The 13,958-nt window shown below is 49.2% G+C and overlaps 1 protein-coding gene across 1 annotated transcript in view; it reads left to right on the forward strand.

Moving 5' to 3' along the window:
* The window catches only part of JAK1 (Janus kinase 1), a 126,461-nt gene that overhangs the window by 105,563 nt on the left and 6,940 nt on the right, over positions 1-13,958 (forward strand). Inside the window, exons 12-19 of the mRNA XM_037043351.1 lie at positions 2,782-2,888; positions 5,620-5,763; positions 6,501-6,588; positions 7,107-7,234; positions 7,864-7,999; positions 9,578-9,729; positions 12,053-12,203; positions 12,321-12,415. Of these exons, the coding sequence (XP_036899246.1) occupies positions 2,782-2,888; positions 5,620-5,763; positions 6,501-6,588; positions 7,107-7,234; positions 7,864-7,999; positions 9,578-9,729; positions 12,053-12,203; positions 12,321-12,415 (1,001 nt within the window). The remainder of the gene's footprint in view (positions 1-2,781; positions 2,889-5,619; positions 5,764-6,500; positions 6,589-7,106; positions 7,235-7,863; positions 8,000-9,577; positions 9,730-12,052; positions 12,204-12,320; positions 12,416-13,958) is intronic.

Here is a 13,958-nt window from a genome sequence, read left to right on the forward strand (position 1 = left end):
CTTGCTGAAGGCCACACATTTAGTAGTATCAGTAGTAGTTATAGTAGCAATTGATGGTGATGATGATGGTAATGGCTACCATCGTGTGAGTAATACTTGCAACGTGCCAGGCAGTGTTTGAGGGTTTTTCATGTTTTAAGTCATTTAATCCTCAGAGTAACTCAGAGTATGTTGTTATTCCGATTGTATTTGTCCAAGATCACTTAGGCTTTTAGAGGAAGAGTAGGGGGTTTGAAGTCACGCTTCCAACTCCAACTCCACGGATCTGTCCCCTTTGTCACAGTCTTTGCAAAAGTGCAGGTACAGCCATCAGCTCAAGATGCTGGGGCAAGGGCCAGTTTTCCTGACTCCGGGCAGAGGGGGCTGGGGAGGGAAAGGAAGGGCTAGAGTTGGGGAGAAAAAAATAAGCCTTACATGGGAAGCTTCCTCCTGCAGGTCATCAGAAGCCCACTTATCTTCCTCTGCCGCCTGCAAATTAGAGAAGTGATGAAACCATGAAAAATTAAAGAGAATGTCATTTTGAGTTCCTCAGTGTTTCTGCCCTTCTAACCACAAGGGTCTGATGGCTAGACCCCAACCTGGGTTTCTCACTTGAAAACTGAGAAAATCCTCATGGAATAAATAAAAGGCAGGCAGCCACACAGACTGGGTGTGACAGTTAGGTCCACCAGTTCTTGTGTGTCGTCCAGTCCCACTGCCCCGTCCAAGTCTGAGGGTGACTGTGCGGAGGAGGAGCCGGGTATGCAGGACTCAGCAGCCCCGGCACTGCTGATCCTCTCTCGTGCTCACCTGTGGAGTCAGGCTCGGTGCTTGATTTCCACACCCTTCAGTGCTGACACTGAGGTCTTCAATGACTGTTGCCAGGGCCTGAGGAACCACTGGTACAACCAGGACGATGCCGCTTACAGGTGAAACTGGCCATAATCACACTGGCTGCCGGTTACGGAGCATTCACCACACATCGGGTGCTGAAATTAGCCCTGCACATGCTGTGTCTTGTTTATTGCTCACAGCAAGGGGCACGACTGAGTGAGAAGATGGCCTCATGGGGGTTGCGTGGCTTCCTCTGCTCATGTCGACATGAGTGCCATGTTCCCTGAAGCAGCCATACCAATCACCAGCTCGTTAGTGGCCCCTGGTCTCATCCCCCTCTAATTTCCTAGACAGCTCTTCCACACCCTTTCCTGGGGCCACCATTCAGGTGGTCCTTACCCGATGTCTTCTCCATCGTGGCTGTCCTGAGTGGCCTGTTTGAAACAGATTTTAGCCAGGTACCAGGGTGGAATCAGGTAACAGAACAGAGGAGAGAGGACTCAGGAATGATAACAGGGGACCTGTACCTGAGCCCAGTTCCCAGCATACAGATTTGCACCCCCACTAGGGCCTGGGGTGCTGTGGGAAGAAGGTAAGAGATGGGAGCCATCCCTGACTTCAGGGTGAATCCCAGGTCTGGGGCTTACCAGCTCCTGACCTTGGGCAAACGGCTTCATTATTTAGAATCTCTGTTTTCTGCCTTCTGAAAGGGGTGGGTAAGAATACAGTATACCTCACAGGATTGTTATGAGGACCAAGGAATTAATGTGGTAAAGTTCTTAGGACCCTGGCTGGTGCAGAGAAGAGTGGTACAGAGAAAGCAGTCGGAAGGTGTTGGCGTAAGGAAAAAACGGGAGGGAAAGCATCCCGGGCCCTGCCATGAGGGTTTGAGAGACTACATTTGGGCCACTTGGCTGGTTCTCATCAGCTCATTGATGAAACTGCAAAAATCCTGAGAGGTTCCCAGAACGCTCACTGCTGGTCTGAGTCTGGAAGGTGCCCTCTTTCCCCACGCTGGAGCTTACAGCAACTCCATGGCAGGAAGGCGGCTTCGTGGGCTGCAGATTCCCAGTTAGTCACCTGTGCTGACCCTGGCCCAGCAGATTCCGTAATGTGTTCAGTTTGCTGTTTGAGTCAGTAGAATTTGGAGGGTGGTCTGCTCATAATCCATACAGGCAGCAAGTGTTTGGTAAGTGCCCCTTGGTGTCGGGCAGTCGGGGAGCTCAGAGAGGCTCAGGCACAGCCCTCTGTCTGGATCACCTGTCCTGTTCTTCTGCCCAAAGCCGGTGTTTCTCACCTTCCTTGTCCCCACTGCTCCTTAGGCCCGAGGTGCCACCTCTCTCTCCCTCCTCAGCCCACATCCTTCAGCTCACACCCCAATTATTCATTCACTCATGAACAGATATACTTACTGAGTGCCTGTGCACCAGACTGTGGAGGTAGAGCAGAAAATCTGTGGAGAAACCTCCCCAACCTCATCCCGGGGCAGGTCCTGCTGTGTCAGCCCACAGCACCCGTGCCTGCCCTCAAGTAGCTGCACAAGTTGTAGCTTTCCTTTGGTGGTTCTTTTTTAAAAAAATATTGTATTTATTTATCTTTAGAGGGGAAGGGAAAGAGAGAAACATCAATGTATGGTTGCCTCTCGTGAGTCCCCTGCTGGGAACTGGCCTGCAACCCAGGCGTGTGCCCTGACTGGGAATCGAACCTCAGTCGTGTGGTTCACAGGCCCGTGCTCAATCCATTGAGCTACACCAGCCAGGGCCTTTTGATGGTTCTTAACTTGGGGTTTGACTGTGTTACCAGCTGTGAGCTCCTGGAGGCAGGAATAAAGTACTCAGTATTTATTGGATGACTGAACCAACAATGCAGAAATGAGTATTCAGGAAGGCCCCTGGCTCTGCAGACACTGGCTGACTGGATTCTTGAGCCTTTGCTACTTCAGTGAGACTTACCCACTGTCTTTCACAGAAATCTCCAATCTGCTGGTGGCTACCAAGAAAGCCCAGGAATGTCAGCCCGCGTACCCCATGAGTCAGCTGAGTTTCGATCGGATCCTCAAGAAAGACATTATGCAAGTGAGTCACTGCTGCGGTTCCTGGTTCCAGCTTGGGTCCTGCCTCCCTTCAGCAGAGCGGCCTGGGGACTTGGGAGGAGTAAAGTCGGAGGTTGGGTAAATGCTGGTGGAAAAGGAACACCGAGACTTTCCTTTCAGAGTTAAAGCCGTTTAACCAGAACCCTGCCTTGCTGATGCTTTCCAGTGAGGCTTTCTCCTTGAAGGAAGTGGATTAGGCAGGTTTTGTTGGGGGTCTGGGGTTCAAGGATCTTACTGTCCCATGACATGCTGTCTGACAAAGTACTTCTAAAGGTTAGTGTGGACTTTCTGATGATGCTTCCCAAAGGAGCAAAGCTGGGGGAACACAGGGAGCAGGTGATGCAAAATTGAGGCATGAAGGAGAATAACTGGAGAAACAGATCCCGGAGCAGTGTCCCATCCTTGGCAGCCCTTAAAGCCCAAGTCCACAGCCTTAGGTAGGCTCAGTTTTCCTCTTAGCTGCCCTGGGGCCTTGGCTAGGGGTGTGAGGCCCAGGGGAGCCCCACTTTCTGTTCTGCACCCCTTCTCCAGCTGCCTTACACAGAATCACACACTGGTGACAGCATCCAGCAGCCTTGGAGAGGAGGACCATGCACAGGGCTTTTCACCACCTGGGAGAGGCTAAGGCACCGTGGGGGGATTGGGGCGCATCAGGGGCTCACTGCCACGAAGGAGTCTGTGGAGGGTGGTGGGGGTGTAGTTGGTTTGTTAGTTGATTGACTAAATTCCTGAAGTTGTTGAGTAAGGTTTGAGGGAGTGGAAGTCTATAGCTACAGCTGCTTCACTTCCATTACTGTAAGTTTTTTACAGAAGGCCAGTCTTTATTGTCCCTTGGTGGTGGTAGAGCTGTGTCGAGGTTAAAATCACCAGAGCAGCAATAGCCCAGCCTCTTTTCTGTCTAGAACTTGACATATACTTGGGGCCTTCTTTCTTTCCTTCCCCTGGAGCTGCTAGGCAGATAATGGCCATCCCTCTTGCCTCGATCAGTTAGCCAGCTGTGATAGAGCACTGCAGTGTGCCAGGCACAACTGCACCCTCTGCAGGCTCCCAGTCTGGGCAGGAGGTGGACCTTGTCTATCTTAAGCAGATACTTGCATCATAAGAGACAGTCCTGAGTAAGGATGTGGGACTCTCAGATGATCATCCTATCTAATCTTAGGAGGACAGAGATGGCTTCCTGGGGGAGGTGGCATCAAAGTAGAGCCCCAGAGGGTAAAGAGCAAGTGTCAAGCAAAAGCAGAGGGGACCACATGGAAGGAGGCCGACGTGGGATATGCAGGGTCTCTGTGGGTTGCTGCAGCCCGACAGCATGGTGCTGTGACTTGGCCACTGGAATAAGTAACCCTTTTGGGGAAGAGTAATTATTCTGAGAGCATATGGCTTTTACGGGATGTTCTGAGAACACAACTTCCCATAATGTTGATGAATTGCTTCATGACAGATGCAGTTTAACGAATAGTCATAGGCCCTTGCCAGGATATGGGAGACAGGGCAGATGTATCACCATTCTGCAATGACAGATGACAAATGGTGGCATTTGTACAAATTAATATACCCGACTAATGGTAGTGTGCATTCCTGTGGGGGGCAGGAATCAGGGTAGGAGTCAGCCACCATCCATTTTCTATATTTATAGGGGGTCTTAGAATAATAGAATTTCAATTTTCAAGTTTTGTAAGGTTAATCACAGTAACTCAACAGTGCTTAAACTTTATGAATCACACCTCGATTTCCAAATATGAAGACTGTTTAGATCAGGATTATTCAAGCTTAAACTGGGGGAGTCCTCAGATTATTATGTCTAAGGGCTTTGTGCAGATGACCTCATTTAGTCCTCATACTGCTCATTTGTGGGGGTATTATCTGTTTTCGTGTGTGAGAAAACTATTAATATCCCTCCAGTGTGCCTGTATCTTCACAGCACCGCCTCTGTGGGATGGCTAGGGCAGACACGTGTGCACATTTCATCACTAATTTTAAAGTGTGCGTAAGTGCGCACGTGCCCTGGATGTGTGGGTGGAAGATGAGCAGTTTGCGAGTGAGAAATCACAGGCCCCTGTTCTGGGGGCAAACAAAACATACTGGCCCAGCAGATTGGCTGGAACCCACCACATGCCAGGGTCTGTACCAGGAACCTTTGTACCTGTTTGCTCATTTGGTTGTTCTTATGGCCCTCTGAGGCAGGTGCCATTATTAGCCCCACTTACCGAAAGTGGGCAGACACTGAGCATGGTAGAAGAATGCCCCTAAGTTAAATGGCCAGCACCCAGTAGAGCCAGGACTAAGGATCCCCTGAGCCTGTACTGCAGCCTGTGAGCAGAGCCTCCAGTGGGGTCCTCTCTGGGTCTGCTCTGGCGGCTGTGTGTGCAGCCAGTGTCTGTGGCTACTGCAGCACTGCTGGAAATTTCCTGATAGATCAGGATTATGTTTTGGCCGCAGGCTGTTCCTAGAAGTGGGAAGGAAGGAATGTTCGGGAATATATGGACTGTTGCCTCAGGCCCAGGAAGGGCACCAACTGTTTGGCTAAGTAGCTGTTAGTTTCCTCTGGAGGCCTGACTAGGACAAGGTACTGGAGAGGTCGAGAGCTGTTGGAGCCCCTCAGCCTTTACCCCACCCCTTTCTGGCATTGCATTCCCATCAAGGCCTCAGTCCCAGACTTGGGCATCCCAGCAGCCCCCGCGAGCAGTCCCCCTGACCTCTGGCTTCCTCCTCAGGGTGAGCACCTTGGGAGAGGCACACGGACGCACATCTACTCTGGGACTCTGGTGGATTACAAGGACGACGAAGGGACTTCTGAGGAGAAGAAAATAAAAGTGATCCTCAAAGTCTTAGACCCCAGCCACAGGGACATTTCTCTGGCAAGTGTCTTCCTCGCTACCCCATTTCTGGAACCAGGAAACATAATGGGCTGGGAAGAGCCTTTGCCCTTATTTTGACCTTGTTTATGGTTTCCAAATGTGTCTTTTATGTAATTCCTTCTTTCAGATGTGATTGTAAATAAGCCGGTTTGTAAAATAGGGAGGACTGAAGATGAAGAGGACTGAGCAGCCCTCCCTCTCCCCTCCCAGTTCCCTCCTAAAGGTCCTTGTGCCCCAGCACTCTGCCGGCGTGGGCTCAGAGTGCCTGGTATAGTCAGGGCTATCACTACACAGTCTGGAGAATTAAAGCCCAGAGAAGTAAAAACTTGCCCGGGACCCCACAGACTATTAGAGAGTGATGAAGCTGTGTCTTGACAAAGACCTGCTGCCTTGGTTTCCCTTGTATTCTAACATAGTGCTAAACATTATTTCCCAGAGTTTAAAGGAAGAGCAAGAAAGGGGTGGGCCTGAGTAGGCAGTGGGGGGAATCGTCAGCTAGCCTGTCCCACCAGCCTGGTTCTGTATCCTTTTAAGGTTACCTCCCAGCCAGGTTGGTGTCAAGGTGAAGGGTGGCAGTGCCTTTGGGCAGTGAAGACCAGGGAGCAGTTTGGAGGACCAGGATGGTGATAGTCGTGAGCTTTCCTGGGATCCATTGGCTTTTGCTCTCAGCAGGGCCCCTTTGGGGTCAGACCAGTGGGGGCTGACCCTTGACACTCCTTTGCGCTGTCCTCCCACAGGCCTTCTTCGAGGCAGCCAGCATGATGAGACAGGTCTCCCACAAACACATCGTGTACCTCTATGGCGTCTGTGTCCGGGATGTGGAGAGTAAGTGTGTTCTGTCTGGAAGGGGCGGTTGGCCCTGGCTGGGGATCATGGGGGCTATGCAGACAACTGGGGGCTGATAGCTCTTCTTGTTGTCCAGGCTCCTTGCCTTGCCTTTTGCAGTTGAGGAATTTGAGGTACTGAGCAGGTTACTTGTTTAAGTTAATAGTGGACATGGAACTAAATCCCTTTTATTTTGCACTGTCTCGAATGTTTACTTCGTGCAGACTCTGGGCCCTGGGAGGTTGAGTAAACCGAGTTTGTTCCCCTGTGAGTTGATGTGTAAGAAGCTCTGGGCCATTGTTAAAGCCAGGCCTGTCCAGCTCTGATTCTCTAAGAATTCTCTAAGCTGATTCTCTAAGATCAGCTCTGATTCTCCCTGCCATCTGCCCCTCCTGAGGATGTTTGCTTCCTCCCAAGCCAAGTACTAGCCAAAAAAGGGAGTTCTGGTAAGGGAATGAGGGAAAGTACGATCTCGGGCACACAGAAGTTCTAGATGTGGCTTTTTTGTGTGCATGTAGATATCATGGTGGAGGAGTTTGTGGAGGGAGGGCCCCTGGATCTCTTCATGCACCGGAAAAGTGATGTCCTCACCACACCATGGAAATTCAAAGTTGCTAAACAGCTGGCCAGCGCCCTGAGTTACTTGGTAAGTGTGTTCTGATGTGATGTCTGTGGTGGTCCACCAGGAACTAGGGTGTCCCAGCAGGGGTTGGTAGGTGGGAGGTGCTAGCCAAGCATAGCCAAGCAAGCTGGAGTGGCCCAGACTCTGTGGTTAAATACAGGGGTGCCTGGTGTTGAATGCAAATGGTCATTTGGGGCTGTTCCATGAGTTCCACACATATGAATCTTTGCTTAGAGGAGGGATCTTACCATGTCAGAGGCCTGACTTCTCCATGCACTGTGTGGTACAAGAAGGAATGCTGCAGTACTTGACGAATGAATGTGAATGAATAAAACTTCCAGCATCACATTTATTGAGTGCTTACTATGGTTCAGCTGTTTAGGGGGTTTACAGGTTCTAATGCATTTAACTCTCACAAAAGCCCTGTGAGGCATGCTGCACTACTATCCCTGCTCCACTGATGGGGGACAGCGTATAATGTGCTTGAGTCACACAGTATATGGGCAAGCCGGGCTGCCTAGGTCTGGCTGTGGCTGGAGAACATGGAGAGATTGATGTGAGGGGCCAGGGTTGGAAATGGAGGGAGTGTGGGAAGGATGGAAGTCAGGCAGCCCCAGGTACAGCTTTGTGAGCTTACCCTTTCTATTCTGCAGGAGGATAAAGACCTGGTCCATGGAAATGTGTGCACTAAAAACCTCCTCCTGGCCCGAGAGGGCATTGACAGCGAGTTTGGCCCCTTCATCAAGCTCAGCGACCCTGGCATCCCCATCACTGTGCTGTCCAGGCAAGGTGCGCTACCTCATCCCCACCGCCGCCCATCTCCCCTCTCTCTCTACCCCCACCCTGAGGCAGGGTCAGGCCAGCAGGCAGAAGGGGACTGGGGGGTCTGTCTCCTTTTAGAAAGTACACTTCAGCAAATGGGTGTATCCTGGGGGGCTGGGAAGATGTGGCTTATAAGGAGGGTTGGCCCCTGCTTCCTTGAAGGAGCTGAGTGTGCAGTAGGAGAAACAGACAATTCACTGGAGGTACATCTGGTCCTTGCAATTAAGGAGCTGTGTTCAGGGTGGAGGGTTAGCACAAAGGGAGGCTGCTGGGTCGGTCCATAGGTGGTCAGAGAGGTGTCGGGAGGAGTTGGGCCTTCTGGGTAACCCCCCCCCCCGCCCCCGCCCTGCCGATTTCTCTCAAAACCTCTGGACTCAGAAAGAAGTTTGCAGAGGCACCTGAGTCATTGCTGTGGCTTTGCATTTTCTCTCTGAATGAGGCTGTCATGGGATTTGGGCTCCGTTGGAGAAAGTGACCTGGGAGCCAAAGCACTAAAACCAGCGTGCCATTGGCTAGTGATGGCCAGTAGTCTTCAGCATTGAGCACAGTGCCTGGCTCTGAGTTTTGCTCAGTAATTCAAACACTGGGGTTAAGTCTAGAAGGGAACCAGGATGAAAAAACAAGCCTTACAAATAAGACCCTAATTATTCACTCCTTAGAAGGGGAAGGGGTGCTTATCACCTGGCCATCACCCAGTAGTCCGTCTGTAGGGGGCCTGTGCTCAGCAGAGGCCAGAGACACGGACACAGATGACTCCAGAACAAGTGGAGAAGCCTGTGTACCCCACAAGAGATGTTGTGGGCATTCAGGGGAAGGTGGGGGATGATTCTGGGAGGCAGGCCTGCAGGAAGGCGACGGCAGGTACATGAGCCTAGAGCACCACCTGCATGTGCCTGTGTCAGGGCATGAGAAGGCAGAGAAGGAAGGGCACGTGGGCCTGACGGTGCACGCCCACGCAGGAACGGCCGCTGCCTAAGGAGCCAGGGGGCTATGCTGTGAGGCCACTGTGCTGGCTGAGGGGCATGTCCATGCACATGGCAGAGGTTTGTGGGTATAGGAGACATGGGACTTCTTTACCTCAGTCTTTCCTTCCCTTTTTCTTTCCAAACGAAACCCACATAAAACCAACATAACATTGCAGGGCAACTGTGCAGAGTACGTGAGACTAGCCCATGTCTGCTCTGCGTAACTTAGCCTCTTCTCCCCTGACTCCTATTTTTTCTTAAGCCTTTGTCCACATGACCTCCTCCTCCTCCTCCACATGTTCTCCCTCCTGAGTGTGGGCCTACACCTTGGGTGCTTTGCTGAGGCCAGAGCTTCAGAAGACTGGCCGCACAAACTCCTGGGGAGTTTGGGATACACAGACACATCTGCTGGCGCTGACTCAGACTGATGCATCCAAAATGCCAGGGGCAAGGGGCCTGGATTTGTTTGCAAAACACGACTTGAAATAGTCCGTCAGTGCACAGTTCTTGCTGCAGTGATCGTGACTCACTCCCCAGGTGACTGCAGAAACTGATCTGTACTCGCCTGCTATCTTGGCAGAATGCATAGAACGAATCCCATGGATTGCTCCCGAGTGTGTTGAAGACTCCAAGAACCTGAGTGTGGCTGCTGACAAATGGAGCTTTGGAACCACACTCTGGGAAATCTGCTACAATGGCGAGATCCCCCTGAAAGACAAGACTCTGATTGAGGTGAGCCTTTGTTTCCCAAGGTGTGAGCTGAGTAAAGGCTCCTCGGAGGCTCCTGGACATCACAGGAGTTAACAGGAAGCCTCATGTTGTAGGAAGAGATGGACCCAGGTTTGAATCTCCTCCACAGGCTTACTGGTTATGTAACCCAGCAAGTGTAACTTAACCGCCCTGGGCCTCCATTTCAGCATCTGTACAGTGGGTATATCTAAGACCCACTTTGTAGGGTTGTTGTGAAGATCAACTAAATAATGCACGTAGAGTGCCAAGCACACAATATATGTTCAGTTGATAATTAGAGTAGTATTTACCTGAGCTTAAGTGTGTGTTAATTAGCAACATTACCAGATGCTGAGTTCCTACTTGTAATAGGTATCATCCTGGGTAAAAACTGGGGGCTCACAAGATAGATACAGGCCTTGCCTTCCCTGGAGGACATGGTAGGAGAGTTAGGCCAAAATAGCAATAATAAGGCTTCCATATCTGAAACTGTCACCGTAGAGCCCTGCAAGTTAGGTAGGCCAGTGCCACCACTCCCATTACACAGGTCAGGTAACTGAGATGCAGGCAGCCCAAGACACACTCACCTGGGTTCCTCAGCTGGGATGTAAAACAGGTGAGGCTTGAACTTTTCACATGTACTTGTGGGAAGAGTAGAGACTTAACTTCAAAGGGATAAAGTAGTGAAAGGAACAGTAAAGGACCACCAGCTGTGGCCCAGTGATTTGATTATTGGACTTATGCGTGTGTATAGAGGAGGAGACATAATTCAGCAGGCAGGGGTTGACTGAAGTCTGGGGGGAAGGTGGCGATGAGTGGTTCCATTGGCCTAGGACAGTTATGACAGGTGATTAGGTTGGAAAGAGATCTGTAATCAGATTGTAAAAAACCCCAAATTCTAGGAATTTTACCGGGGGGTGTCATCATGGTAAATTGAAGGGTTTGGGTGACGAGTGAGGTGGTCAGAGGCCGACTTGGGTATAGTTCATCTGGACACAGTGGCTGGAACTGACAGGCTGAGGAAAGACCAGCAAGGGGCTCCTGCTGCGAGGCTGAAATAGGAGTGGCAGAGGGCATCCCGCGTGGTGGCTGCGTATGTCAGAGATTATTGAAGATGGAGAACCTGTAACCAATTAACATTTTGCTAGGTAAAGATGGTGCAGGACTTGAGAAAGAGGAGTTAAACTAAAGCCAATGGGGAAACCACCAGATTTGTAAATCAGTGTGGAATTTTCAGCCTAGCTTTTGGGAAGTCATTTTATTTTGAACTTCCTTGGAAATAAAACAGCATACACTTTGCTGTCAGTCACTGTTTATTGAGCACCTGCTGTGTACCCAGAGCTGAGGAGGATACAAGGATAGCATTAGGAAGGGTGTGTGCCTTTGATAAAAGAAGTCTTCCTTCCTCCTCCCCTGCGCCCTTGGTTGGGTTGGACAGCACGGGAGCAGGGGAGGGGGAGTGACACTGAGAGGTAAGGGCAGCTGACACCTCCTTAATTCCAGTATCCCCCCTTTCTTCCTCTGCCTGCTCCTCTGGGGCCTGCTCCCCCACCCTTCAACTCTCACCTCCTTGCCCTCAGGAGAACCAGAAGAGGAACAGGTACTCTTGGGATTCAGCTACAGATAAACTGGAGTGTAGTGATTTCACTTAATTTTTTAAGTGGCATCAATTATTTATTTCTGACTTGTAAATTAATAAAGCTGAAAGAAAATTGAGAAATATACAAAACTTAAACTAGCTATCACCATATTTTTGTAATTCCCGACTGATATTTAACACTGGAATATTGTCTTCTAGTCTGTTTTCCTCTTTTTTAAATGAAATTGGGACCACGCTCGATGTAGTTACATATGCTAAATAATTTCATTTAATACTGAGTACTTTCCTATGTGATTAGGTAAGCTTTACAACTTTACAAATTTAATGTAAGTTGATTGCTCTTTTGAACTCTAATTTGTAAATGTTCTAATTCTGCAGGAGATACTTTGACACATAAAATTTGGCTTATATCTGATTTATTTCCAAGTCATATAGTAATTTGAATTAATAAGTCAGAGGGTTTGAAGAACCTGGAGATTTTTATACGTATTGTCAAACTGTATTCCAAAAATGTTGCATAGATTTATCGGAAAGCAGTTTGTTCGGTTTCAGATAATTTTAGTATCAGACCGTCCCAAGCTAGAATAAGGCAACAGTCACACACATGCTCATGAAATCTACCTTTGAGCAGAGCTGTCGGAAATTAAACAAGGGGTTGGTCACTCCCCTAACCTGGGACTGACAGGTTTGTGGCTGGTTCCTTCCATGTTGTCCTCTTCTTCACAGAAAGAGAGATTCTACGAAAGCCGGTGCCGACCAGTGACACCGTCTTGTAAGGAGCTGGCTGACCTTATGACTTGCTGCATGAACTATGACCCCAATCAGAGGCCCTTTTTCCGAGCCATCATGAGAGACATCAATAAGCTGGAAGAGCAGAGTAAGACACTGCCTTACGCTATGGAACCAGATCAGCCAACACCCTGGAGAGCTGTTAGGGTGGCCGTGGTAACTGGGAGCCTGTGTCTTTCTAATGTTTTCTTTTTTCTTCCCTTAGATCCAGACATTGTTTCAGAAAAAAAGCCAGCAACCGAGGTGGATCCCACACATTTCGAAAAGCGGTTCTTAAAGAGGATCCGTGACCTGGGAGAGGCAAGTTACATTCTAGCGCCCTGCTGACCACCTCACTTCTGTGCATTTAAAGCAGCTCTCCACTCTTTCTCATTTGGGGTCAAAGTTTTTATAAACAACTATTGCGTTTTCTCTGGGCCACTAGTGTCACAAGGAATTGTCACTCACATAATGACAGCATGCACATGTGGCTGTATATGCACACAGGACATTCTCTCCGAGGGACAGAGAATAGAAAGGGAGCAATATGGGGGAGCAGGTACAGGTATGATGGAAACAGAAAATCTATGTCCTGTGAGGCTGCTTAAGGGAGGGATGGATTTACTACACACAACGCCAATGTCAGCTTTCCTTTGGACCTCAAATGAATTTCCTAACAGTTCACATGATAGAGAAGATACTTGGATTTGCATCTTCATGCAGATTTTTCTGTAGTTAAGTATATAAGCTGTGTCTTGCCTTGAGTCTCTGTGGTGTGCCAGGCTATGTGCTGGGCATTTTATGAGCACAGTGCCCCTAGCCTCTCATAGTACCCTGAGGGTTTACTACTACTGTGAACATTGAGTACCTCTGGACCAGCTGAAGAGGTTTGGTGACTGGGCCAGCATCACTGACAAATGGCTTAGCTGGGATCTGATCCCGTCTTCCAGAGACTCCTTGTGCAGTGTTTGTTGCAGCTACCCTGTGGTGCCTCTCCTGGGGGATGGAGCTGTGGCTCTCCAGGAATGCCACAGTTGTCCTACATGTTTCCAAAACCCTCACTTCCTTTGGGTTCCATTTTCATGGAAACTGGATTGGTGTATTGGTTCTCCAGTCAGTAGTACTTTCCTGGTCTCAGCTCAGTAACGGGGGATGGCACGTGAGGACACGGCTGTGGCAATGGGGCAGAAGCCAGCAGGGGCAGGTACTGTGAGGGCAGGACTGTGCCATTCACCCCGACCCCTGGGGGAACTGCATGGGGAGCAAGCCTCATCTTTTTTTTTTTTAATTGGAAAATCTGACATGTAACATTGTGTGAATTTAAGGTGTATAGTGTATATTACTTTGACACATATGTATTATAATATGGCATATCACATTGCATAATGTACAGTGTTATTGTCTGTGTTCAGTGTACTGCACACTAAATCTCTGTGACTATTTTAGTGCCTGTTGTTACAAGCTCGTGCCTTTAGAAATCATTAGTTTTAACATCCTACACCACTTATTTCCTGGTAACTACTGTTTCACTATGTTTTGTTTAAACAGTGTCATCACAGTATTTGTTTTTCTCTAGTCTGACTTGTGCTCAAGATCCATAATCATCCCTTTTCGTGGCTGAATACTATTCCATTCCTACGTATATTACACCTTGTTTACCCATTCCTCCACTGATGGACATTTGGGTTTTTCCCCCTTTATCTTGGCTATTGTGAATAGTGCTATGATAAATACGGGGTGCAGATGCCTTGTAACTCCTTTTCCATTTCCTTTGGGCATACCCCCAGAAGTGGAATTGCCAGATCCTATGGATCTATTTGTAATTGTTTTGAGGAACCTGCATATTGTTTTCCATAGAGTTGGA

Source organism: Sturnira hondurensis, unplaced genomic scaffold (genome assembly GCF_014824575.4).
Source record: "Sturnira hondurensis isolate 20B ecotype Veracruz unplaced genomic scaffold, ASM1482457v3 Scaffold0000648, whole genome shotgun sequence".
In the NCBI taxonomy this organism is placed as follows: domain Eukaryota; kingdom Metazoa; phylum Chordata; class Mammalia; order Chiroptera; family Phyllostomidae; genus Sturnira; species Sturnira hondurensis.